The sequence below is a fragment of the Cricetulus griseus genome, chromosome 5 (assembly GCF_003668045.3).
Source record: "Cricetulus griseus strain 17A/GY chromosome 5, alternate assembly CriGri-PICRH-1.0, whole genome shotgun sequence".
Lineage (NCBI taxonomy): Eukaryota > Metazoa > Chordata > Mammalia > Rodentia > Cricetidae > Cricetulus > Cricetulus griseus.
The window spans coordinates 96,836,877-96,863,744 of NC_048598.1; the positions used below are offsets into that span (position 1 = coordinate 96,836,877).

At 53.6% G+C, this 26,868-nt stretch overlaps 2 protein-coding genes across 3 annotated transcripts in view; one reads left to right on the top strand and one right to left on the bottom strand.

The window, feature by feature from the left end:
- Positions 1-53: 53 nt before the first annotated feature.
- Positions 54-2,440, top strand: Caps (calcyphosine). Its single transcript, XM_027416824.2, has 5 exons — positions 54-1,159; positions 1,256-1,357; positions 1,445-1,622; positions 1,706-1,912; positions 2,006-2,440. Exons 1-5 carry the CDS (start codon positions 954-956, stop codon positions 2,105-2,107), a joined length of 795 nt encoding a protein of 264 aa, XP_027272625.1. The 5' UTR covers positions 54-953; the 3' UTR covers positions 2,108-2,440.
- The window catches only part of Ranbp3 (RAN binding protein 3), a 37,685-nt gene continuing 13,182 nt past the window's right edge, over positions 2,366-26,868 (bottom strand). The window contains exons 3-17 of one of the 2 annotated variants that reach the window (XM_027416821.2): positions 21,497-21,697; positions 16,976-17,012; positions 16,826-16,897; positions 12,440-12,505; positions 11,991-12,083; positions 10,892-11,019; positions 9,176-9,289; positions 7,591-7,694; positions 7,358-7,433; positions 6,508-6,610; positions 6,194-6,303; positions 5,006-5,126; positions 3,911-4,053; positions 3,374-3,560; positions 2,366-3,290 (exon numbers count right to left, since the gene is read on the bottom strand). In XM_027416821.2, the coding sequence (XP_027272622.1) occupies positions 3,247-3,290; positions 3,374-3,560; positions 3,911-4,053; positions 5,006-5,126; positions 6,194-6,303; positions 6,508-6,610; positions 7,358-7,433; positions 7,591-7,694; positions 9,176-9,289; positions 10,892-11,019; positions 11,991-12,083; positions 12,440-12,505; positions 16,826-16,897; positions 16,976-17,012; positions 21,497-21,697 (1,599 nt within the window). In that variant the 3' untranslated portion in view covers positions 2,366-3,246. The remainder of the gene's footprint in view (positions 3,291-3,373; positions 3,561-3,910; positions 4,054-5,005; positions 5,127-6,193; positions 6,304-6,507; positions 6,611-7,357; positions 7,434-7,590; positions 7,695-9,175; positions 9,290-10,891; positions 11,020-11,990; positions 12,084-12,439; positions 12,506-16,825; positions 16,898-16,975; positions 17,013-21,496; positions 21,698-26,868) is intronic. The other variant, XM_027416822.2, reaches the window with a different exon arrangement.

Sequence of the window (26,868 nt, forward strand, 5' to 3'; positions counted from 1 at the left end):
CCCTGCAGCTCTGTGTGCAGGCTGTTCCCAGTGACAGTTGAGGAAACTCAGGCCAAAGTGAAGGGTAACTGCTCTGTGTACAAGCCCAAACCACTTCCAATTTAGGGGACAAGGAGAATATTGAAATTTACTAGCCCCGCCTTCCAGTCCCCAACAGGGGGGATTCTAGACAGGGGTTCCACCCCTGACCACACCCCAGGCCCTCACTGGGGGATTCTAGGTGGGGCTCCACCCCTGACCACACCCCCAGCTTCTCACTGGGAATTCTAGGTGGGGGTTGTAATGCTAGATTTACTCCCAGCCTTGCATCTTATTAGGACTCAGAATTGCTTGGGCTGTAGCTCAGCAGTAGGGCTTGCTTGCCAGGGTTAAGATCCTGGTTTCTATCCCAGCACTGTGAAAAGGAACACTCCCAGCAACTCTTAATTATATTTTACATTTCTCTATAGAAAAGCAATGGTGCCTGGGGTGTGGCTTAGCAACATTTGCCTGGTATGCCAAGGCTCTGGGTTCCATCCCCAGCACTGAAAACGAAAACAATGAGCTATTTTTCTGCTACCCACCAATGTTTGGAACACAACAGGCCATCCATTTGGGTAGCAAAATGTCACTTCAGTTTCTCATTAACTGAATCATGACACTGGTTGGCTTGCAAACCCATGGATGTTTTTTGACTTTGAGACAGTCTCATAGCCTAGAACTCCTGGCCCTCCACCTCCTGCATGCTAGGATCATAGCTGTGTACCAACCAGGCCCCGGTTATTTCAGTCTGTAGCCCAACTTGGCTTCAGACTTTCAGCTATGTTCCTACTTCAAGATTCCCAAATAGCTGGGGTGGTTAAGCCTGTGCTACCATATCCAACTAATCCTAGATTGGCTTTGGTGGGATACCCCATGTAGTCCAGAGTGGGACAGCTGTGTGCCCCAAGTCTCCAGCCAGGCTTGAAGCTATCATGGCACCAGAGGTAGACAATGGGTCTGGGAGTCACAGTGCCTGCCCTTCTTGGCTGGCTAATGTGCCTGGTAGAGAAAGAGTTACATCTGGGCACCTCCCAGTCTCCAGAGCCATACTGCCTAGCAACAGCTATTCCAGACAGGACGCACAGACCTCCCGGAGGAGCTCCACCGGTAGGACTGACTCGGGAAACAAGCAGGCCAGGTGAGTGGTTGGGGTGTTCTTGGGCTGTGTGGTATTACTAGCTCTGTACCAGGCTGGCTGAGAATAGAAACTCACTGGGAGTTCTGTCCTCCGCAGGTATTCATTTGCACTCATAATGGACACTGTGAATGCCACCATGGAGAAGTTGAGGGCCCAGTGTCTGTCCCGAGGGGCCTCGGGCATTCAGGGTCTAGCCAGGTAAGCCCTCATCCCCTATACTTGCAGCATCTTCTGGTCTGGGCAGTCCTCACCCATGTAAGCTCATCTTGACTTCTTGATCCCCAGGTTTTTCCGCCGCCTGGACAAGGATGGTAGCCGGTCCCTGGATGCAGGGGAGCTGAGGCAGGGCCTGGGACAGCTGGGGCTGGAGGTGGGGGAAGCAGAGGCAGAGGCGTTGTGCAAGCGCTGGGACCGCAATGGCAGTGGGACACTGGACCTGGAGGAGTTCCTGCGAGCACTACGGGTGAGGCTAGCCTCAGAGACTGAGGCAAGGGGTGGTGAAGGTTGCCAGCCCCTGCACTCCTCAGTCACTGTCCCCTTCTACAGCCCCCCATGTCCCAGGCCCGGGAAGCTGTCATTGCAGCTGCCTTTGCTAAGCTGGACCAGACTGGGGATGGTGTGGTGACCGTGGATGATCTGCGAGGGGTATACAGTGGTCGGGCTCACCCCAAGGTGCGCAGTGGAGAGTGGTCAGAGGATGAGGCCCTCCACCAATTCCTTGACAACTTTGACATGTTTGAGAAGGATGGGCAGGTGTGTTCACCCGGTACCTCCTACAGGGGCAGCATCCTTGGCCTGGGTCCCCTCACAATCGGCCACCCGCCTCACAGCCTGCCCCCCCAACAGGTCACACTGGCAGAGTTCCAAGACTACTACAGCGGGCTCAGCGCTTCAGTGGACACGGACTCCGAGTTTGTGGCCATGGTGAGCAGAGCCTGGCGCCTCTGATGTGGCATCCCTCACCTGCCTAACAGGGCCCTTAGCCTAGTCCTGACCCACCTGCTGCCCTCTGTTACCACTGTCCTGGGGCCTCAACTAGACACAGGGAGGGGGAGATGTGAGAATGGAGGCTGAACCAGGTCTGGACCAGGTCTCCTGCAGGGCCACCTGTAGACCTGGCAATGGCTAGATTGATCACTGACCCCATCAGGGGCCTCCATGGCCACACCCAGCCCATCTGGCTGCCAGGTGCATGGGAGGCTGGGGGGTTTTGTTAAAAGTTTTAATGCAGTTCTCAAATACATTTCATATGACAATCTTACATAAATGTTCCAAAACACATGGGCAATGTCTGGAGTCACTTGTCACTGGCTGGCTAAGGCTGGAAGCAGTGTGACCCATCTGCCAGGCAGCCTCTGGTGTCCTTGCTGGCTCCCCGGGTGTGGCCTAGCCAGAGATGGAGCCACACAGTCCATGGGTGGGGGTGTCATCTTCCGCCCAATGACAGGCCCTTTGCAGGCTCCCTTTGCCTCTCAGGGGCCCTAGATGGTCAATCACCTAAGGGCTGTGCTGCACTGGGGACCTGCTTAGAGAGCAGGTGAGCAACAGCACAGGAACCCTCCTGGGCGCGTCACCTTCTTCCAGACAGGTGTTCTCAGGCCCAAACCTAGGGAGTCACCGTGGGGGCCGGACGCTGCCCACAGGGGCATCAAGTCAGCTCAACCCACAAGCAGCTTCATCCAGGCCCTCAAAAGCCAAGCCATCAGAAATGAACAAGAGGCATTAGTCATGTGGACCCGGTAGAGCGGGAAGCCGAGCAGACAGCAGGTTGCTCAACAGAACACTGAGCCCAGAGTTCGAACTGTCACTGCCCAGGGTGGGAGAGACGGTCTGAGAGCCAGCAGAAGCTGTGACAAGTGTCAATGTGCCGTTTCGATCGGAGGAGGGCGGGAAATGTTCTTTCTGCTCATCAATATGATGAGGTCTGAGTCCCAAGCCGCATCCTGGCATCCCCATCTGCTGCAGAGGGGACACGTGGATCCAGCCTGCGGCCACCCCGGCAATAGACACCACCATGATGTGGCCTGCAGGGAGGGACGGGCATCGGACAGACGACAAAGCAGCAGCCTGGCTCAGCGGCTCCGCTGCTATGTGCTCCCAGGTGTCTGGCCATCCCCTTCATCACCTGTGCCTGTGGGAAGAGCGGGTTCCTCAGTCCCAGCATACAGCCACCACTGGAGCTGGAGTCCCTCCCACAGGTCCCATGCTGCTCACCAGCTCCCGTGACCCCTGAGGGAGTCAGCACTGCATCCTCATCACTGTCTTCCTCCTCGGTGGCCCGTGGGGCTCCTGGCTCAGGTGCAGGTGCCTTGGCCTCCTGTTCCTGCTCAGCCCGACTACGCAGGGCCAGTATGCGGTGGTGCAATGCTGCGTACAGTTGGCCAGTGTCCTTGGAGCTGGCCTGGGGAGACAGTGTGTGAGGTAGCAGTGTATGGCTAGCAGCCAGGCTGGGCAGTGTCCACAATGTAGGCCCTAGCCTGTCAATGGGCCACACTGGCCTGGTCAGCTGACTTCTCTGACAAGGGACTACTACCACCCAGGTGCTGGAAGGCCCCTGGAGTGTTAGGCCAGTCAATGAGATTAGAGTGGGGTCTGTCATCCCTCCACATGTGATGTGTAGCAGAGGGAGCAGCACGGTGTGTACATGGCTATCAGGAACCGCCCAGGGGAGGTTTGTGTCCTTGCCTGGTGACATCAGCACAGTGACCAGAGGTGAGCCAGTGGGCCACCCCAGCCTTCCCCTGAGCTCACCGAAATCAAAAAGACCTTGACACCCTGGTCCTCGGCGTCCGTGGCGGTGATGCGGATGCTCTTTTCGCTGGCCTTGTCCATCTGCATCTGTGCCCACAGCTTTGTGTTCAGGATGAGCCGCAAGCTGCCCTGGGTCCGCATCACTGAAGGAAGGAGGCTGCTTAGCTACACACTTGCCCCAACCTGCAGCCCATGTCCAGCAGGGCCAGGGGAGCCATGCCCTTGCAGGGAAGGGCTGGTCTGGAACAGGGCAGGTGGGGTGTGCTCTCACAGCACCCTCTGGAGATGGAGACTACCCACTCCCACCCGAGGACCAAGCCCAAGTCCATCATCACCTCTGTGAGGCAGATCCCAACTCTCCCCAGTCAGGCCTACAGAGTACCCCTGCCCCCAGACTAGGAGCTCAACTGAGGCTCCAGGAGTAACTGTCACAAAGGTGGCTCCTGGCTTGTTACCTGCTATGGGTAGGAAAAAACGTAACTACCCTGGGTGCATAGTGTCACAGGTACAGACTGTCACTGCTAAGAGAAGTACCGTAGCCATTTCCATCAACCTTTTTTTTTTTTTTTGAGGCAGGATAACAACAGCATGGGCTGGCCTTGATCTCACAGCAGTCCTCCTGCCTTATTCCCCAATTCTGAGCTTAACCTTTTTTCAAAGGGAATGTTATCAAATGGGAAAGAAGTTTCCATGTCTTTGGAAGAGTTCAAACGCAGGCACAGCAGGCTCACAGTGAACTCCAGGCAAGCCTGGACTACAGAGTGAGACCCTTTTCACAAAACTCCCGAAACAGCAGGAGGTCCTGTTTTGTTGAGGTGGAGGTGCACACTGAAGCCCAGGCTGGCCTTACTGTGGCCCAGGCTAACACCTCTCCTGCCCTCACCTTGCTTCCTTCCAAGCTGTACTTATTTCTGCTGATGGTGCCTGAGCACGAAGTGAGCATGGAGGGGCAGCAGGCCCGGGCCAGAGGGACTCACAGCAGGGATTGGTATCCCTGCTCACAGTTATGCCCCTGCCCCAGCTGTGGAACCTACACTTCTGGTTTGGTGTGACCCCAGCCAACCTTTAGGAGGGTTCACACTTCCCAGTGCTCACCCAGTCGGGACTGTAACGTGCCATCGTCAGTTGAAGCCATGTCATTGAGCCGGAGAAGTCCCCGGCCACGCTCCACCCATGACTGTGAGGTCTTGTCAAACACGAACAGCTTACATTGGATCTGTAACACACAGGGTCAGTAAGCAGGGTTGGGGTACTTGCCCTCTGTACCCCACAAAGCTCAGGCTCCACTTCAAGTCAAGAGCTATCAGTGACACTAACTACCCCATCTGGCTACCAAGTCCACCAGCAATGGCCAGGACATGCTGTCAGCCAGTGCCTAGCTTTGTTCCTTCCTTACCCACATCTATTTATAGGTTTTTGGTTTCTGTGGTGCTGGGAATGGAACCCACGCCCCTGCATGCTAGGCTCTACCACAGAGCCATGCACTCTGTCCAAGCGTGTAAACAAGGGGGACTCTGGAAATCCAAATACAGAGAGATGCCACCTTGTTTCCACAGCAAAGGAGCACTGGGTACTGTGCTGAGCTGCCTGGCTACAGGGACATCCTACAGTACTGGGGAAGACAACAGCATGGTGGTCCCTTCCACTGCCTACCCAGGAAGGAAGTAAATGACACACACACACACACACACACACACACACACACACACACACACACACACACACACACCCCACACTGCCTGTAAGAGTCCCGAGGCAGAAAAGAGGCCCTTCCACTGCCTACCCAGGAAGGAAGTAAAACACACACACCCACACACACACACACACACACACACACACACACACACACACACACACACACACACACACACACACACACACACCACACTGCCTGTAAGAGTCCCGAGGCAGAAAGAGGCCAAACATGGTCAAACCAGGCACAAAACTCCATGTGTTGGGGACACCGTAAGAAATGTCCAGAACTGGGAACCCGGAGATGTGAGGAAGATTTGTGGGTGTTAGGGTCAAGCTCACTGGGACAGGGTTTTATTTAGGGGATGAAAACACCCTGTCAAATTATAACAATGATTATACAACTCATTTTGGTTTCCTTGAGGCAAAAAAGTTCCTGACTGGCCTGGAACTTGGTGTAGTCCAGGCTGTCCTCACACTCAGAGATCTGCCTGCCTCTTCCTCATTTTGTTGTTGTGGAGATGGGGCCTTGCTATGTAGCCCAGCTAGTCTCAATTCCTGGCAGTCCTGCCTCAGCATACTTGGTCTCACCTGCAGCACGTTGCTTTCTGCCTCTTCCCCTGTTATGACCTCCACCTTCTCTAGCAAACATGTCCAGGCTGTAGCCTTGGTGTAGGCAGCGGCTGACTCGGCCAGTGACTCTGCATAGAGAAGATCCCAGAAAGAAGTCATGTCAGCAGGTCTGGGGCTCCTGGGGACCTGAGGAGCCCTGTCCTGCTCAGCAGAACAAAAAACCCACCAACCATCCCAGGCACTTCAAGCCAACCTCTCACATCTACTGGGGCCACAGCTGTTCCTTCCTGGTGGTCGGGGTATCCCAAGGTGTGTGCAGAGCTGTGCCCTACCTTTCTTGGGGGCAGCCTCCTGGGACGATGGCTCAGACCCTGACTGGGTATGCGTAGTCTCCCTGCTGGCATCTGAACTGGCTTCATTCAGCTTGGGGGGGCTCTGAGGAAACAAGCGTGCCAGGGCGGAGCTGCTGTGGGTGCTGAGGACAGAGTGAGAGGCCCAGCAGGGATGGCCGCTCAGCACTTCCCAGAGGCCTGACTCCTGCGCACCCTGCAGGGGCCCATCCTCAGCAGCCATTCCTAGTCAGGCCCGCCTCTCAGGACCACAGGAGGTAAGTAGCTTTGTGACACCACACTGTGGCAGACCAACAGGACAAAGCTGTAGCATGGCCACCATGCCCGGCAAAGGAAGGATGATCAGAATCTAGATGCCACGGTGGGGTTGGACACTCCACCCAGCGGGAGAAAATGGACAAGCAGCGGGGGATTGCTAGGCTTTGCCCCCTGGGATAAAGCGGTGGGAAAGCAGGAGTGTGCACACGCCTGCTACCCTGGCTGCCCCGCCCTGCAGAAGTGGCAGGCATGGCTGGCTCTGTGCACAGAGACACAGGCCATCTGTTTCTGTGGTGTAGCTTTGAGGGCCTCAAGTACGACAGCTAATGTTCATCTCAGCTGGACCTGGCCACAGGGATACCTAATGTCAATGGAGAGTAAAGACAAGAAGGGTAAAGCCAGCCCCTTGGCAGCCTCTGTGGGCAACCAAAGCCTGTAGTGAGTGTGAGCTGGTCTTTCTCGTCCCTGTACCTGAGAATCCTGTCCTGACTGTACAGGAGACAGCATAACCAGCCACATGCTGTGTACCCCCAAGTGGGAACAGGCACTAGATAACAGTGCCAGGGCCACTCACCAAGACGCGCTCGCTCATGTTCTGGCCAAACACAAACTTGTTGGAGGTGTCAGCACTGTGGGTCGAGTTGTCTGCACTGGAGAGGAGTGGCACCGTCAGTGTGTCACCCTGATGTGTATCACAGGCACACACAAGCGCCTGCCTCCCCCGCCGCCCTACAGACTGACACAAAGGCTGGCTGGACCTCTCCTCTCCAAATGGGTGACCCCGTCTGCACACCACAGCGCGCTCACCCGGAGCTGATGTACTGCAGAAAGTAGTTGGTTGCGGTGGGCGTCTCTGAGCTGGGATATGCAGCGCTGTCTACACCTGCCACATCGGCATTCTCATTCATTAACTGCAGAGAGAGGGAAGCGGGCGGCTCACGTGGCCCTATCTGACAAGTGCTTGCCAAGTCCTTACCCTTTAAGGCTGCCATCAGCATGGCCAAACCTGACACAGCAGTTAAGACACAAAGACAAGCTGGGTGTGGTACCCCTTTTATCTCAGTACTGGGAGGAAGAGGCAGGAGGATCTTTAGGAGTTCGGGCTAGCCTAAGCTACAGTGAGATCTTATTTTAAAGAGACAAGAGTCTTCTGTGACCCACACACTTGTCACACCAGCACTGCAGGAGGCCAAGGCTCAAGGCTGGCCTGGGCTATACTCAAAAATAAACAGGGAAGAAAAACCTACAGAAAGACCACAAAGCTTGAAAACTGCCCCCAGGCTGACACCTGGCACAGCCAGTCATATAATGGGCACATGGCAATCATGACAATCACAGCTTCTGTGGTTCTGTTAAACCCATGATGTAGGTGTCACTCATGAATGACCACCTACATTAGAAGACACCGTGATGCTGGCTCATGACTGCTCTTGATGTTGCAAGTCTCTTGGACTAAGTCACAGCAAAACTAGACTCTTTCCACATCCCTCAGGGACTAGAGTGTCCACCAGACAGTGAGTGACAAGGAGGCGGAGGAGACACACTGGAGTCTTCTACTTGGTGGAAAGTTTTTAATGTGGTAACAAGGTGTGCACAAGCAAGCTGTGCAGCCTGGTTTCCTCGATCCTCCTGCCTCAGCCTCCCAGGATGCTGGGACACAGGCCCATTCTCTGAGGGGCATTCTGGGCTCTGTGAGGTGCTGAGCAGTGCCCTAGTCTTCTCCACTCCCACACTGGTGCTACACTGTTTTGGTGGCACCCACAAGCCAGAAGTGGCCCTAACTCTGCCTGGAGGGCTTCCTGGCAGACATCTGGAAGGCACAGATACGTGCTTGGAGTGCCCCAGACTCTATTCTCTGGCATTGCAGGTGTCAGACTCATACTCCAGGAGTGAGGAGCGGGCTCGACGCTCTGCTGGTAAGTCAGCCCCCGTGGTACTGGCTGCTGAGGCTGGGGGCTGCCTGAACCCAGGGCCCAACTCACATAAGCCATGCCGGGCAGTGCACAACTGCCATCCCAGCACTCAGGAGGCTGTGGCTGGAAGATCAGGAGTCCAGTTAGTTTGAGACCAGCCTGGGCTACATGAGACCTTGTCTCAAATCAAACCCATGTCAAATCAATCACACAATTAGTATTTTAGTGTAGCTCTTGGAAAAAATGACCTGAAGTAGCCTGAAATCCTAGGACTTGAGGACCAGGAGTTCAATTCATCCTCGGCTACATAGTAGACTTGAGGACGGGCCACAGGAAACACAACCTCAAAGTAGGGAGGGATTCTAAGCAGGATGGGGGGCCCTGGGCAAATGGATGTCTGGCTGTCACGGGTACTCTAGGACACTCTCCTTCAGGACTGGTTGCTGGAGTCCGCTCCCCCACACACACCCAGCAAATACCTTCACTCTGTCCCTCAAGTTCTGTCCAAACACAAAGGCCTGTGGCGCCACCTGCTCCTCTTCACAGTGCCCCTCCTCTGAGGTGCCATGTGGAGTTTTCTGAAGTACTTTCTCCTACAGAAAAAGAAAACAACCCAATCACACTTCCAAGTGATGGTGACAGAGCCTCTAGGAGTCTGAAGTCAGCCGGGCATGTGCCCTGCTGGCAGTTATGATAGACTATCCTGGGGTGGGCAGGGTTAGAGAAAGGCCTCAAGACTGGCATCTGGCCAACACCAGCATTTCCCTGCCTCAGTAGAGCTAACAGAGGGAAGGGATGGCTTCCAGATGGCGGCAAGGTGGATGTGGGGTGCTCAAGACCCAGTGGCACCCTTCTTAGAAACCGATTGGCTTTTGGTCCTAAGCACTCTGTCTGTCCAGGTGGAGAAAGGCAGATTGTGAATATCACACCAGTGCTCAGAAGGCACCTCTAAGAACCTGTTCTCGAGACTCTGACTCAGGCATGAGAACTCATCCACGTGGCTCTTAGAGAAGCCAAGGCACACCATCATACCCTGGTGCCAACAGAGCCAGAATCAGGGCCAAGGGACCCATCAGGCAAGGGGACAGACATTGAAGATGTAAACTATAAATGACAAAGGGTAGAGACACAGTGGCTATGGAGAAAGACCAGATGAGCACCACGTCAGTCATGAGAGGGACACAGATGTGACACCTCACTGTGTGTAGAGGTGGTAGCTGGGGGCTTCACACCCAAGACCACTCTCAATTCCACCTCACAGCTTCCTATACCGAGGGGTTTTTGGTTTTGTTTTTTCAAAACAGGGTTTCTCTGTGGTAGCGTCCTGGTGAGAACAGACATACGGCTCTGATGGACTCCCCGTGGATGAGTTAGTTCAAGACCACAGCAGACAACTTAGGGAGCAGGGTCTCCATCACCCCAGGTCTTGAAATCCTGGGTGCAGAGGCCTCTTTTCCCCTAGGTGAGTTTTCCGGGGCTGACTCCCCAGTGCCAGCATATGTGCAGCCTGAGGGCTTATCTGTTACTGGGGGATGGGAGGACAATGATGGGTGGACAGGGGATGACGACCCATGCAGGACCTTGTCATGGAAACAGCCACAAAAGTCACTCCTGGATTCAGGCAGTGGGGCCCATCCTGATAGTGACCGACAGCCTATCAATCAGTGGCTGGGCTCTTAGCCCTGGTGTGGTGTGGAGAGGACCTTTAACAGAGGCCCTGTGGAAATGAGTAGGTCATGGGAACACCATCCTCAAAAAGGACTGAGCCCCTTGGCTCTCTGCTATCCTCTCCATGACTGCCTAGCATTCTCGGCGAAGTGGGCTGTAACCAGCTGGGGGCGTATGTATGTGTGCGTGTGTGCGTGTGTGCGTGTATGCGTGTGTGTGTCAGCCCCATGCTGTAACCTTCTGTCTCTGCAAATGCTCGCGTGTGTGTGTGTGTGTGTGTGTGTGTGTGTGTGTGTGTGAGCCCCATGGTGTAACCTTCTGTCTCTGCAAATGCTCCTGCCTGGGTGTTGTGTTACCGTGTAGAAAGGGGAGTGGCACAGGCGCAGCTGTGCACAGAGAACACAGAGCAAGCCCAGACATGCTGAGTGCTGAAAACCACTAAAAGCGAATAGACTCAGAGCCTGAGAAGACATTACATCAGGGCCTGGTGCTGTAGCCCACTCTGGCCGGCCCCATGACCCACCAACCTCAAGTATGTTTGTCCCATCAGGAGGTTCAGAGGGGCTCTTCTGTGTGAGGTTTTCTGGTGATGCGGACGTGGCTGGTCCTGTGCAGTCTGCTGGCACACTGACCCCATTGGTGCCACTGCTGGGGACTGCAAAAGGGAGAGAGAGTGGACAGGTGGCAGATGTATCCCCCAGCCCGCTCCTCTGGCAGCTGACAAAGCTGCTGGACTGTCTAGGTCTCTTTTGTAAAGAGGCTACTAAAGTCAATTCATCTTAGGCTGTGTGGGGGGTTAGTGCTTTTAATCCCAGAAATTGGGAGGCTGATCTCTGTGAGTTCAAAGACAGAGCTACATAGCAAATTCTATCTCAATCAGGGCTACGTTAAAAAAATGTATGCATTCTTAGATTAAAAACAAAAAATGCCCAAACCTTACACAAGGGGCTGCCTGCTTTATTCTGGAAGACACTAATAGCTCTTAGGGCCTGGGTTTCATTCTCAGTACTACACTCCCACCCCTGCACCAAAAACAAGGCACAAGTAAGAATTGGCTTCCAGTGTGCTCAGAAGCAGGACTCCAGAAAATGATCAGCAAAAGAAAACCTATCACAGACAGCCCCATGCAACTGGAGGAAAGCCCGTCTGTGCATGTGGGATCAGCATCCACCCCCCAGCACCCTGCACACTCACAAAGCCAGAAGGGAGCTGGCGCAGTGGTGCATGCCTGCCACCCCATGCTTGAGAATTCCAGGCTTCAGAGTGAGTTCAGAAACACATGGGGCTGCACAGGAAGATACCAAGTCACAAAAGTCCAACTAAGCCAAGACAAAACAGGAATCACCCTAACATGTGGGGCCATCCTACTGGCCCATAAATCAAGACAAAATGAAACAAGAATCAAGTGTGCTATGGCTTTGTCGATCTGGCTAACTCTGAGCAATGGAGCCAAGCAGACTACTGAGCTTTGAATGACAAGAATAAAACCCTGGAAACTGTTCTGCAAGGGTGACAGAGTACAGTTTAGGAGGTTGAAAAGAGAGGCGGGTGGCACCCCATTCCTCTATCAGGGCTCCAAAGAACGGAGCTGGCCCAAAGAATTCCCTTGCCTCTGTACTTACTTACCCGTCTGTGACAGCACCTTGGGCTGTGGGGCCTGCAGCACAGCCGGGCGGAGAACACCACGCTGTTGTTCCCTGGGCTTCTGGCTGGGCAGACCTGGAACACAGTGAATTCTAGAAACCTTGTCCCTGCTTGACCAGGCACATCAACTCCAGTGGTCATGCAAGGGAGGCCACGCTCAACACCAACACTTTCTCTACAGTGACAGTCACCTGTCACTGGGATCTGTGATGAGGCATAGGTCATTGCTACCCTCCCAGAGCTGGCCCAGTGCAAGGGGAGATGGCTATGGTTGGTGCAGGATCAATGAGTTCCCAGGTAGGAGACACCCTGTTCCCATAGGTCTGAGGAGCTTTCCAGGGCTGTGCCCATGTCAGTCATAGTCCCTGTAGACAGACTGGGCCTGAAGCAAGGATCCTGGGACCAGGCAAAGGCCTGGAAGCGTCACCCACCTGCACTGGGCGCCTGGCCATGGATGAGCGTTGGGGGCTTCAGCCGGAAGCCGCTGCTCTTCTCCTCTGCAAGCACAAGACACAGCTGAGCTCGGGGGGGGGGGGGGGGGGGAGCACAGCCAAACAAGAGTACACAATGGGCCTAGGACCCCCGAGAGTGGTCCAGACTGCCACAGGAAAGCAGGAGGCCCTGCCCTGGTCAGAGGTGTCTTTCTTCAACAAGGCTAGCACAGGGGACCTGGAGGGTGAAGATACTGAAGCAGGGTAGCATATCCACTAGGCTCTGGGCCCTTCCTCCCAGGGAAGGGAATGATGGTACTAATGGGCAGGCCTCTGGGACATGCCTGTAGCTCAGTGTCAACATTGTCAGCCACTCACAAGAGCTTGGTGACCAAGCTAGCAGGGAATGAAAACTGGGGCTGCAGGGATAGCTGATCTAATCTGCCCTAGAGAGGAAGGAGGCATGGGAAAACACACGGGCCACGGGCAGTCTTGGAGGCTCAGCCACCAGGCATGACAAATGCAGACCCCACCACCCCACCATACCATGACCTTCCTGATGGAAACAAACAATAAAATCACTGGGAAAAGGTCAATAGAAGGAAACCCTAAAAGATGGGGCTGAAGAGCTGGCTTGTGCAAGCAGAAGAACCGGAGTTCACCAAAACCACACATGGTACAGGCAGACAGGAGCATCCTGGAGCTCTATGGCCAGTGGGGCCAACCCAATCAGTGAGACCCTGACTCAAAAAGAAAGACACAGATTGATTAAACTGTGACACTGGGGTCGACAGGCACAGATGAGCACACCAGCACCCCTGGGACACATGTATGCACCACACACAGAGACGAGGAACCGCAACTGGAGAAACATCGGGAAAAGGCAAAGTCTTAGATGAACAGAAGGCCCCACAGTGTGGGGTCCGTGGATAGGAAATATCCAGAAGTGGTAAACTCAGAAATATGAAGTAGATTCATAATGCCTGCAGCTGAGGAGGGACGATGCTGAGGGGACTGGAGCTGGGGCTCATGGGAATAGAGTTTATTTGGGGTTAACAGCTTGACACTGGACACACTGATACCTCTGCAGTATCTTGCCACATGGGCTCTGACAGGAAACTGGTCACACTGGAAAGCCCAGGGGCTGCCTCGAGGACCAGCCAGTCAGAGCAGCACTTAAGCCCTGGGAGTAAAGGGCTGAGCACATGGCCAAACATGACCTGCACATGTGACAAAGGAGCCCCTGGAGCAAGCAATACAACAGGGCGGGGATGCCTCCAGGGGGTTAGTGTTGGGCTGCACTTTTCAAACCTAAGAGATGTCTCTCAGGGTCCTGTTCCCCACAGATCTCAACACATCCGGGCATTGGTGGCACACGCCTTAAATCCCAGCACTCCAGAGGCAGGTGGATCTCTATGAGTTCGAGGCCAGCCTGGTCTCCAGAGCAAGTGCCAGGACAAGCTCCAAAGCTACACAGAGAAACCACCTCGGGGGAAAAAAAATAAACAAAAAAAAAAAAAAAAAAAAAAAAAAAAGAAGAAGAAGAAGAAGTAATCTCAACACAACCTTTAATACTTGAGGGTACCACAGCCAGTCACAAAGACTGCAGCCATTTACCTGCCACCAGTGTGGCCATTGTGCCAGTACACAGGAATCATGCAGGGTACCACTATGACCAAACGGACAGATACTGTTGACGCCAAGTGGGCAGCTAAGGCTTAGAGTTCTGTCTAAGCCTTATCCCCAGCCTCATCCACAGGGACACTCTGGGATCTTCTCAGGCTCCCTGGAGACTTACTTTGCTAATAGTGCTGCTGCGTGACCCCATCCAGGACCTGGGGAATCCAGGCTTCACTCCCCCACACAGCTGGCTGTTGGACATATGCTACCTGAGGGTCAGGGGTGCTGGGTGATGGGTGAGACTGCTCACCCAAGGGAGCTCCCTGCTTAATTAGGAATACACTAGGGACTGAGTCAGGCTGGCCTGAGGCTGGCAGAGCTCCCAGAGCAGCAGCTGACAGGCTGGGGGCTGGGCAAGGATGCAACTGGCTGGGATGGCATGAAGAGTAGAGCCAGGTTTCTTCCTTAGGCTTACCATGTAGCTGAGGATGATCTTGAATTCCTATCTTCCTGCGTGTCTCAGGCCTGGCTGAACCAAGCTTCTCAGTATCAGGAAGGAGGGCTAGGGTGCTAGAAACCTATCAGTGCGGGCTCCACATGCCCAGGAACAGGGCCAAGCAGGGTACCCTGAGCACCAAGATCCTGGTTCTAGAGGCCACACCCCAACAGAGGAACAAAGCGGTTTCCAGGACTGAGATGGGATGGTGAGCAAAGTCCCTGGGGGAGCCAGAAAGAAAGGGAGCAGGGACGCTCTTTAGACTGCCCACACCAGAGCATCAAAAAGATTCCTCACAGCCCAGATTTACATCTGCCCTGCTGGAACACCCAAGAACAGGGGCAGGGAGGGCAGGCTCTGGGAGCTGTTGGTGGGAGAGAAGAGTGGGGTGAACAAGCTGAGGAAACACAGGACCCTGACTGAAGGATGGATAGTAACACCAAAGAAAGGAGGGAAGCTGTGCCCCAAAAAACCAAGTCATTCTTATGGATCTTCCAAAGATAGCCCTGGGCCTGAAGACTCTCCTATGAGGAATCCAAGTCATCACAATGGGCTGGGGAGACAGCTCAAGGGAGGGGGAAGCCGTGCCCTGCACGACTAAGGCCATGTTTGCACCTCCAGTATTCACGTACAAAGCCAAGGGAGGCAGAGGATGGATCCTGAACTTAGCTTAGACCCAACTGGGAGCTTCTCGTGAGGGCAAAGATGCTGCCTAGAGAGAGCAAGACAGAGAGGAAGAGCCATCGAGGAAGCACCTGAGGCCAGCATGCTCTGGCTCCAAACACATGAACATGCCACACATGCACAGAATCAAGGCAGGCAGGCCGACAAGGCTGTAAATCCCCTTTGTGTCACCTCTACACACCCACAAACTGGCTCAGGGCCTTCAAATCAAGGCTGTGTACAGCTGTGAAGGGCCCGGGATGCTGGTTTTGCAGGGACACAATGCTCACTCGAAGTGTGGAATAAAGGTAAGAGGGAGGGGCCTGGTCATCAGAGCACCAGACTTCCTCAAGAGCAGGAGTGACACCTGATGCCTACCACCCTGGGATGGACTACCAGAGGCAGCAGAGACCAGAACCCCGCATGGTCTTACTCTTCAGGGCAAACCCAAGGACACCCAGAGAAGCTGGCTTCTAGAAGAGAGGGAGGGTCACAGATGGAAGCAAGGCCAACACTCTCATAATGGCTGCCTGGCCTTCGCTGGCCATCAACACCACAGAAAGCATCACAATGCTTGTAGGCCTGCAGTGTTTACACCAGGCAGCTTAGGCCACAGCACTGTGTCTGTCAGCTTGACTATAGAGATCTTTTACAGGGATTCCAGTCTAGGAAGTCTCAGGTCTGGCATTACAGTGAAAAGACCAAAAGAGGCCACCCCTCAGCTATGGCTAAAGACAGTGCCTGGAGTCAAGCCAGGCACTGACTACCTGGGGCACAGCCAGGCCCCCAGGGCACAGGGTGTGAGGGCCTAGACCCTTCCTGGTCTCACGCAGCCCAAACAGGACACAGAGTGGTGCTGAGAATGAGAATGACTGAACATGTGCTGGTTTATACATTCCTGGGATCCGAACCTAGGCAAGTGCACTACCCACTGAGCCTCAGTCTGCTTTTGTTTTTTTTAATATGAATCTCTGTTTTGGTTAAGTTCTAACAAAGAGCTACATGTTTTGAGGTCCCAGTTCTGTCAGCTGAATGGGAGGCAGCGGTCAGGAACTGAAGACACATCACGCCTTCCAGCTGTGTTTGCACAGAAAATGGTCCCATATACACATATGGCCCAGGTGACACTCCTCACAGCCTAGATGGAGACACAGGCCCTGCTACCAAGCCACACCCTGGAGGGCAGTGGTCACAGGACCTGAGTAGGTGTATGGATAAGGGGGCTTTGCCAGCCTCCAGAGCATTCCCAGAGTCTCTGCCTGGATCCAGCCTCACTCCCCCAACTAGTTGAAGCCAGAGGCCGGCATTCACGTGTATGGTGTCCCCATGGTCTCAACATGTGCGTCAGCTAGGAGCAGAAGTGACTGCCCCACCCCCACCCCCGATTAGTGTGCACATGATACCTGACGGGTGAGGGTACTGTCTCTTCCAGTCCACACCAATGACCATGCCCTTGCAGAGACCGCCACATTCACCGTTGGTGTCTCCACAGGGTTTGACAGGGAACCTCCTAATTCCATCTTAGGGTGATTGTGTCAGCTTCCCTCAGCCCCAGGTTCAGTCATCCCTGGGGAAGGTTCTCCCTGGCTTACGAGGTTGTCGCTCACCTGCGTGTGTTAGAGAGGATGTCCGCTCACGCTTGACAGGAGGGCAGTAGTTTCCATCCTCATGGTCAGAATCTAGACACAGGGTGGGTGGAGTAAGGGAATGTTCAGGTTTGGCTCCAGGGCAGCCCAGTGTTCTAGGGAGTTCCTTACCTTCTCCGGCTTCTGGGCTGGAGCTGCCAGCAGACCTCTGCAACAGAAGTGCACAGAAGTAGTGAGAGGCCCCCAAGTGTCCCAAACTGTGCCTACAGCTCCCTGTACCCTGCCCGAAGCATGCTCCCCACAGGGTCAGGTCCAATGGCCCGTGGTCCACCTCCAGCACAACCCGCCCTGGCCTGCCAAGTGCAGTAGCATGGCCCTCAGCAGAGCCCATGCAAGTTTCATGTAAATGTCTAGGCTCAAAAGCACCCTGGCTCCTAGCCCTTGCCCTGGAACATTCTATGGTACATGTGCACACATGTTTCGGGGCTGTCAGTTCCAGTACAAGCAAGCTGTAATGTCTGAGCCAAAGTGCTTCAAGGCTGTGCCAGGCTGCTAAGGGCCATCCCGAGCTCCTGCCCAACACAGTCCCTTCTTGGGTCCACACTTAGTGCTTGCTACATCACCTTCAGACCTTGCAGCCACTAGCAAAGGCCAACGTGGACACACACTTGTGGTGGATGATGGCCATTTAGGAAGGCGCAAGAATCCGTTTTCCTATGGTCCCCAAATGCTCCATGCTCAAGCTGAGCCAAATGGGGGGTGGGGGGTGCTGGCTCCAAGGAGTTGCCGAGGGTTAAATGAGACGACACAAAAGAGAATGTTCCAAAGACCGATGCAATCAATAAACCCAAAGACGATGAGCGCCAGCAGAGACCCTCCCGCAGAGGGCCCTGGCCCGTTTTTTCCCATAAAGGGCCAGAAAGCCAGCACTTTTGGCTCACAGGCTGCATCTGCTCACTTTTGCTTATAATCCTGTAACAATGTAAACACTGGCTCAGCCCAGGAACTGCGCAGACAGGCAGTGTGCTTGAGTCTGCAGCAGCAAGCCCAGAGAGGGTGAACATTTACTCAGCAACACACAGCAAATTTCTAACAGACTTGGGCATTCTCAGTATGACCTGACAGCTTGGGTCTGTGTCAGAGAAGCAAGCAAGCCTTCCTCTGCTTTCTAGTTCTCTCTCACTCACAAGACAGGGACAGCAATGATCCCCAGGCAGCACCAGCTCCCCAACCCCTACCCCAAGAGCTCATCACTGGGACTAAGCCAGGCTCTGCCTTCCAGGCAATGTCAGACGTCTAGGGGCTGCAGAGAATATCAGGAAAAGCATGCTGAGCTGAGGGCTCAGCAGCTTTGCAGCACTTGGAGTCACATAATGGGGTGTGGGGGAAAAAAAAACAAACTGGAACAGCCCAGGACCTGATCATGTGACTCCACCACCTGCCCCCAGGTGGGCACCAACCCCACAGTAAATTTCCATGCTCACAATGCCCCAGCAGGACACAAATCCTGACCTGGGGTGTCATCCCACTGGACCCCAAGTCTAGTCCAAACTGGTACCTTGCCACACAACAGACATTTGCTGGGAACCCGCCCAGTGAACTCTGTACCTCAGAGAACCAGCAAGGGTCTACAACCTAGCACATAGTGGGAGCCATACTATGTGTGAGCCTTGAACTTCTGTCCTCTGGGATGCCTTGAGAACATTCTCTTGGTCTTTGCTACCTTGCTGGATCCATGCCCAGCCACACCCTGGGGACTATGCAGACACTGGTGAGTGGTGAAGGACCTGCAGACTCATGCCGGGGACAGTTGAAGACATAGCTCCCAACATCCTCACATGTTATGGTTGCTTTGCTGCTGCTCAGCTCCATCAAGGGAGAAGGTTCTCATGGATTCATCTGTGATATCACTAGGGGTGCGTGTGGGGATGGAAGTTTCCGAGAGGGGAGGAAGCAGTCCTACTGCTTCAAGGACAAGGGCTCAGGCGACACACAGAGACACAGGTTGAATGAGGTATCCACCTCACTAACCAGAGAGCCAACGGGAAAGGCCAAGGCAGTGTTCCAACTGATCCCCACACCACCTTGGATAGACAAAGCTCAAAGTGATGCTCATGGCACCTGTGGACCTGTGAACCAGTTCAGTTCTGCCTGCAGAGAGGTGGGAGGTAGGAGGCAGGGGCAGGAAGATCAAGAATTCAAAGCCAACCTGAGCTATATGAGACCATGCTTGAGAAAAACCCCACAACAGAGCATGAACCTAGCTTGTCTTGGCAAATAGGTACCGGATGAGAAGCACACACAAGGCACTTCTGGGTGCTATGGGGGTGGCCAGCTGATATGACATCAAAGAGGCTGCCTTCAGAGCTGGAGAGATGGCTCAGTGGTTAAGAGAACTCACTGGTCTTCTACAGGACAGAGGTTTAGTTACCAGCACCCATGTGAGGCAGCTCACAACCACCTATAACCCCAGTTCCAGAGGCACCCAGCCTCTGACCTGCTTGGGCACAGAACTCAAATACATCTCTGGCCCACACATATACACACAATTTTAAGTGTGGGTGATATGAGTGTATGTGAGTGTGTGTGTGTGTGTGAGAGAGAGAGAGACAGAGACAGAGAGAGACAGAGAGACTGACAGACAGACAGACAGACAGACAGACAGACACACACACACACACACACACACACACACACACACACACACACACACACACACACGCCCACCCTCAAGAGCACAAAAAGCTGTCCTCAAGGATGGCGTTCTACAAGGTCAAGTGCACATGGATGCTGCACCGCACGGTCTTTCCAGTGTCCTCAGGCCAGGAGGCTGCTCACCACAGAAGTTCACCCTCACCCTACACACCTAGGAGACATGGCATGGAGTACAGACAGACTGGAGAAATGAAGGAGCCCTCTGGGTATCTGGGCAGCTTCCTCAACTGAGACTGAGGGCACAGCAAGATAAAAGCCTGCTCTGCTGTACTGGTGAGCTCAACCTGGTATCCCCAGGATCAGGTTCCACCCAACTGGATTTACAGCCCAATTGACCCAAATTACAGTATGTCTGTGCAATGCGCCAGCCACGAGACTACCCTTGGCAGCCAGCCCAGCTTCCCCACTGAGAACTCTACACTGGCCTGGTGGCTCAGGGCTGTCACCAAGTGGTATGACAGTGCTGTTCCAGGCACTGTGAAGTTGTAAGCACTGAGTCACTTCCAGCTCCCTTTATCTGGAGGCCCCTTTCCCTGGATGATCTGGGGCTATGTTGCTTAAGTTTGCAGCCCATGAAAGTCAGTTTCTGTGGGCCCAGGTCACCATATAGGACACCAGCTCTAGAGAGCAGCTACTGTCATGCGGGCTCTGGGATGGACCTGCTCTTGGCTCAGCCTAGAAATCGCCACTCCTCTGCACAAAGACCGGAGGCTTCTGGATATAGTTTCCAGGGTGCTCTGTCCAAAGTAAAAATGGAGCACCCTGATTCATGTGGCTTCTGTTGTCACCCCTCTTCTGCATCCCAGAGGACTCTTCCCATATCTCAAAACACACCATAAAAATCACGCTTCTTTTCCCTCACACTCTGAATTCTCAAATGACAGGGCAGGGACCACAGCCTCACCCTAGTCAAACCTTCTCCCAGAATGACCCAGGCTTCGGGGCTGTGGCTGGAGTGAAGAGGGGGATCACATCACTCAGGCCTGTAAAGGATGCAGGCAGAGTCTGGTCCTGCTGTCATCACACACCTGGTGACTTGGTGATGGTGTTGGACTCTTCTTATCTAACTTGGAGTATGCCTGTGTCTGGAGACCAGCTGAGGACAACACTCTGACTGAAGCTGCAGCTCATCATTTTGAGCTAGGCTGGCCAGCCACCGAACTCTGAGATCTTCTTGTCTCATCCCTCCCCCACAATGCTGGGGTTTCAGGTACAGGTAGCCATGTCTGGCTTTTTATGTGGGTGCTGGGATTTGAACTCAGGTCATCCTAGTTTCACAGCAAATGCTTCTATCCACTGAGCCACCTCCCCCACTCTCACTTATCTTTTAAAACAGACACTTCCTGCCATTGGGGTGTAAGCTACCCATCCACCTATGCCTTCCACACGTGCTCAAGGGATGGACAAGGCTTTCCCTCCTCTTGCTTCTTTTCCCCCACCGAGACAGGGTTTCTCTGTGCAGCTTTGGCTGTCCTGGAACTAACTCTGTAGACCAGGCTGGCCTTGAACTCAGAGATCCACCTGCTTCTGCCTCCCGAGTGGTGGGACTAAAGGCGTGCACGCCTTTAATCCCACCACCTGGCCCTTCTCTTGCTTCTTTGCAGTCCAAGCTCAGAGTCTCCTGAGTCCCTGGGTTCCTAAGACCCTGAACTTGAGCACTCAAATTCATGAAAAGCTAAGTGGGAGGAGGCCAAAGGGTCAGGAGGAGCCTGTAAGGGTGATAGTGCTGACCAGCTCCTGGAAGGGCCCCTCCCATCTCCCAGGAAGCAGGCCCCATTTCTCACTGTGGTATAGACAAGAGGGGGCTCAGTCCCTCTGTCTTGTCAGTGGCATAACTAAAATGGGCCAAGTAAATACTTGCTGCCCCTTCCCAGCTGCTTTTTTTTTGGGGGGGGGAGATCTTGGGGCTAAAGGGACAGAGACTCAGGACCTGGTAGCCCTGGGTAACAGAGCTCAGGGTGGGCTGTGGGCACTTACCCCTGACAGTTCTCGCACACAAGGAGGCTGGGCTGCAGGAGCAGGGGGCGGAGGAGAGCTGGCAGAAGCACTAGCAGGGGCAGGAGGGTCTAAGGCATGCTCCCCAGCAGATTCGGGGTGCCCCGCATCAGGGCGGGGCGCCTCCGCCTCCCCCCGAGGCTCCTCTCCCGACTCCGGCAAGTCTTTGTGCTCTGTGGAGGACTGGGGGGCAAAAAAGACAATTTTCCTTCAATGTACACAGAAGGCCACACCGTGGGGAAGGGGAGGGTCCCTGTCCCTACCTCTTCCTTCCCATGCACAGGGCTCTTGGGCAGGTAGGCTCTGAGCCCCCTTTTCAGAACAATGGTAGGCTCAGCAAGGAGACTCTCTTAGAACAAGAAAGGAGACATGATATAGAGAACAAACCCCAAGGGTTCTGCCACTCTAGCTAGACACTAAAACGCTATCAGTGGACAGGACAGGGGACAGAGGGGCCAGGCCATCCACAGATTCTTTGGCTTCTGGTTTTCCTAGGCTCATCCCACATATCCTGGGTGTGGGCTTATTTGGAAAAGGCCAAGGGATGCAAAAGCTAATGCCTGGAAGCCTTTGAGGTAGACCTGGGGACTCTGAGGGCATCTAGGCCAAGCATCTGTGGCCCTGACTCTTTCTCACAGGTGCTGTCCTGCCACAGTGGCCTAGGGCTCCAGGGCTCCAGGGCTCCAGGGCCCCAAGCCCCATACAACACTGTCCACCAGTTGGTTCTCAGCCAGTAACTGAAATGACTGTGGCTGACTGCCAGAGATGAAGGAAATGTCTCGAGGGTATGACTTGCCCACAGGGCTGTGCTGTGATTTGAGTCAAGCAAGGTCTTGCTGTGATGCCCAGGTCACCTTGAGTCCTGTGCTCCAGGGGCCCTCTTGTCTCAGCCTCCCGGGTGGCTGGGACGCAGGATTGTGTCACCAGACGTGGTATGGGTGCTACTTTGAAACATGACCCCCATCAAAAGAAAATACAACAAACGCAGAGCCCTGTGGAAAGAAACGGCTCCATCAAACTTCCTTCAAGGCCAGGTATGGTGGCACAAGCCCGCAATCTCAGCACTCAGTAGGCAGACTGAGGATGGTGAGATCCAGGCCAGCCTTGGCGCAGTGAGACCCTGGTCCAGAGGGATAAGGAGAATTTACAAAGCTTCTACATAAGATCACTTCACACTCTGATCTCAGCATCATCAAGGGCCAACATCAGCTTCCTGTGCAAGTTATTCCCAGGGGCACAATGGCTACTGCTACTCTTAGAGTGAGATTTAACCCTTTCTGGGAAAGTGGGAGCCAGGATCCGATGACTGACATCACATGAAGGCACACAGTGGGCTCCTGGGGGCAAAGAAAAGGAGTGTTCCACAGCCCGTCTTCCAGTACTAAGCCATAGCACACCAGCATGCCACCCCCTCTAACCCCGTATCCCCTGGGACAGCCACACTAAAGAGCCAAATGCTCCAGGTCACCTGCCCAGGAGTACCACATGTCCAAAGCCAGTGATGGGGCTGAACAGCAATGACTTTTGAGAGTTACTGCTCACAATGCTGCGAGGGGACACCACTGACAGCAGCAGCCTACCACTGACAACAGAGCAAGCATTCCCAGGACACAGTTATGCCGCCAGTATGGCCACCAGTCTTCGGGTGTCAAAGGTCTGGAGTCTGTAGGAATGCACACCAGTCACCCCAACATTTAGAAACTTGAACCCCAGCTTGGGCTACAGCACAAGACTGTCTCAAAATAAAACTGTACCGTGGTTCCATCGTAGAACACTTGCCTCATATGTGGAAGGCCCTGGGTTCCGTCCCCAGTTCCCACACCACCTTCGCACTCAGGAGACAGGCAGGAAGATCAGTTCAAGAGTTCAAGGCTAGCCTGGGTTACACAGTGAGTTCAAGGACAGCTTGGGCTATAAGAGATTCTGTATTAAAAATAATGACCACAGGGCTGACACTGCCTGCTTTTCTATAAGACCCACGTTTGATTCTCAGCACCCACATGACAATTCACAACTATCTGAAATTCCAGTTCCAGAGGACTTGACATCCTCTTCTGACCTCCTTGAATACATCAGGCAAAACACCCATACAAGTAAAATAAATTACCAAAAACAAACAAACAAACAAACAAACAACCAAAACCACCCAACCACCCTGAGACTTTTGTTGTTGCCCCCCTCCCCCCAAGACAGGGTTTCTCTGTGTAGCCCTGGCTGTCCTGGAACTCACTCTGTAGACCAGGCTGGCCTCAAACTCAGAGATCCACCCACCTCTGCCTCCCAAGTGCTAGGATTAAAGGTGTGTACCACCACCACCCGGCTGGAGACTCCTTATTTTTCATGTGTGAGCATTTACTTGCAAATAATGTGTGCACCACGAACCCACAGAGGCCAGAGAAGGATGTCTAATCCCCTGGAGCCGGAGTTACAGACAGTTGTGAGCCTCCATGTGGGCACTGGGAACCAAACCCAGGTTCTCTACAAGAGCAACCAGTGTTCTTTACTGCTAGGCCATCTCTAACCTCAAGCATGAGATTTCTGATCTCAAAAATCAATAAATAGCCCGGTGTTGGTGGCGCACGCCTTTAATCCCAGCACTTGGGAGGCAGAGGTAGGTGGATCTCTGTGAATTCAAGGCCAGCCTGGTCTACAGAGTGAGTTCCAGGACAGGCTCCAAAGCTACACAGAGAAACCCTGTCTCAGAAAAAAAAAAAAAAAAAAAAAAATCAATAAATAAGCCAGGTGTGGAAGTGCACACCTAGGAAGTGCATCCTAGCACCTGGGAGGTGGAGGCAGAAGCAAGCTGATCTCCAAGAGTTCAGGACAGCCTTCTCAAAACAGCAAGTTCTAGGCCAGCCAGGACAACACAGTGAGACCCTGTCTCTAAACCAAACTAATAATAATTATTAATTAATAAATAAACAACCAAGCTTGGATTGGGGATGTGCTTTTGTGCTAGGATGGTAGACTGGCTCACAGCTCCTGGTTCCATCACCAAAAACAAATGACAGAAACAAACAACACCTCTAAAACAAACAGGAGTGGGCACATTTCCTATCCCAGGCAGCACCATGAGGTGGCCACCTGTCACCCTGGGCAACACCCCAGCCAACAGACCACTGCCACTGCACTGCCAATGATGCAAGTGTCCTGGGAGGCGGAAGCTCCTGGTCAGCAGGTGAACCACCTTCTCCCTGCACCACCATTCAGTGCAGCCTGTTTTACATAGACTGAGCTTTCTCTGGAGCCAAGGTCCTGCTCTGTAGCCCAGGCTAGCCCAAATCTTGCAGTCTTACTACCTCACACAGGACAACTGGGGGCATCCACTCCCCTGGTAGACAACAGGCTTCTTGATCGATGCAGATCAGGAAGTTCACCCCACACATGGCGCACACATCTTTGAGACAACCAAACTTTGACTCCACACTGACTACTTGCATCAGGAGTGCTCTGCTCCTGGTGCTATGGAAGGGACCACAGTTCAGGCACGGATTGCACCAAATCCTTCCTCAGTCAGGGTCCCTGGGAATGCTAGGTAGACATGAGTACTGGGTTCCCCCAACACAGGGTTTCCCTATGCAGCACAGGCTGGCCTCAGTCTCCTAATGCTGGGATTAAAGGCGTGTGCTACTATGCTCAGCCTTAATATCATCTTTTCTGAGGATCTGAGGATTTCCCAAATAAAACAGAAAAAACATAACAGCAAAACAAAGACAGAGGAAGGGGAAACAGACTCCTGAGAGAAGCCTGCCTGGGGACAGAAGGACAAAGGTCTCATACACACTCTTTGGTTGATGGTGCCCAGGGGCTGAGAATGCTGACTCTCCTTGCAGAGGACCTGGGTTTGGCTCCCAGTAAGGCAGAAGAGATTCACGGCTACAGAACTGTGTAGCTTAGGAGACACTAAATCACAAAAACTGAGCTAAGGGAGAATTGCCTAAATAAACCCCAGAGACAGCAACTAGACCTGTTGGAGACAAGCAGGTCCTGTGCCAGGATGACGGCCTTTGTTCACAGGACTGACCAGCCATCGGCCCATCCCCAGGAACACACCACTACAGGCAGCTCAAGGGGCAATGCAACCACCACCAATGCTAAGTCCTGGCCTCCCCAAAGCAACTGGTTCTCTTCTGGAGAAAAGCATAATTCCACCAGGTAGGTAAGATGACCCAAGTAACACCGTATACTCAAGAAATAATTCTGGAACCATCTTTGCTTTGAGAATCTCCCATCAACCCAAATGCTCAGACTTGAGTCTCCTGTCTGTTTAAACTATTCCAAGTGTGACCTGAGCCAGGACCTGAGGGAGACTAGGGATGACAGACGGATGTAAAATGCATGAGCCTATGGTGTAGGTAGGTAAATCTCTAACCCAGGCAGCTCCTCCTCAAGCCGTAGCCAGAGCTAAACAATCTCTATTAAAGAGCCATTCCCTGCATTAACTCTGAAGTGTGCGGAGGGATCCCTCACGGGGAAGGCATGTCATCTGTAACAGCAGCCACATTTGATGGTTCAGAACCACCTCTAACTCCAGTCCTGGGGACCTAACACTCTCCTCTGGCCTCCACGGGCACCAAAACACATTGGGGTGCACAGAAATGCTTGCATACAAATAAGGAGACAAGTCTTCACTGTGTAGCTCAGGCTAGCCACCAGTTCTGCTTGGTGGTCACAAGGCAGAAGCCACACCAAAAAGCCCATAGCTTTGGTAAGAACACACGGCACATTCAGAGACATCAAAGCCAGTGCCTAAGGCCAGTCATGTGGACCTTTTGGAGAAGCTAAACCCAAAGCAGTGAACTTATGTGACCTACAAAGACTGTGACATTGGGGGATATGTGTGCTCATAACTAGCCAGACCCCAAGCACCCCCTTCAAAGGTGAATCCTGCTGGCAGTTCCTACAGGGGGCTTCCTCCGCAGGGAGACTAGCAAGGACCTTCTGTGTATGGAACACAGGGCAAAAAGCATGCAAACTGCAGAGCACCAAGCTGCCCTAGCCACCAACACTCACTGTGAATCTGTCCACACAGCAGCAAAGGGGCAGCTGGGGACTGCGTGTGGGGGGAGGTGGGGGGTGGGGGTGTTCCAAAGCAACCAACACTCACTATGTGTCCACACAGCAGCAAAGGGGCAGCTGGGAAGGGGGGCGGGAGATGGGTTCCAACACAGCCAATTAAAGCTGTCTGACACATGATCACAGGAGGGTCTCAAAAAAGCCACATACTACCAACACTGGACAGAAAACAATCCAAATGGACCTCGCACTACTCCGACTCCTTACTGAAGACCATGCAGAGAACCCCAGGTCACAGCTGTCATAAGGCTGGGGACAGAAGGCCACAATGGCATTCT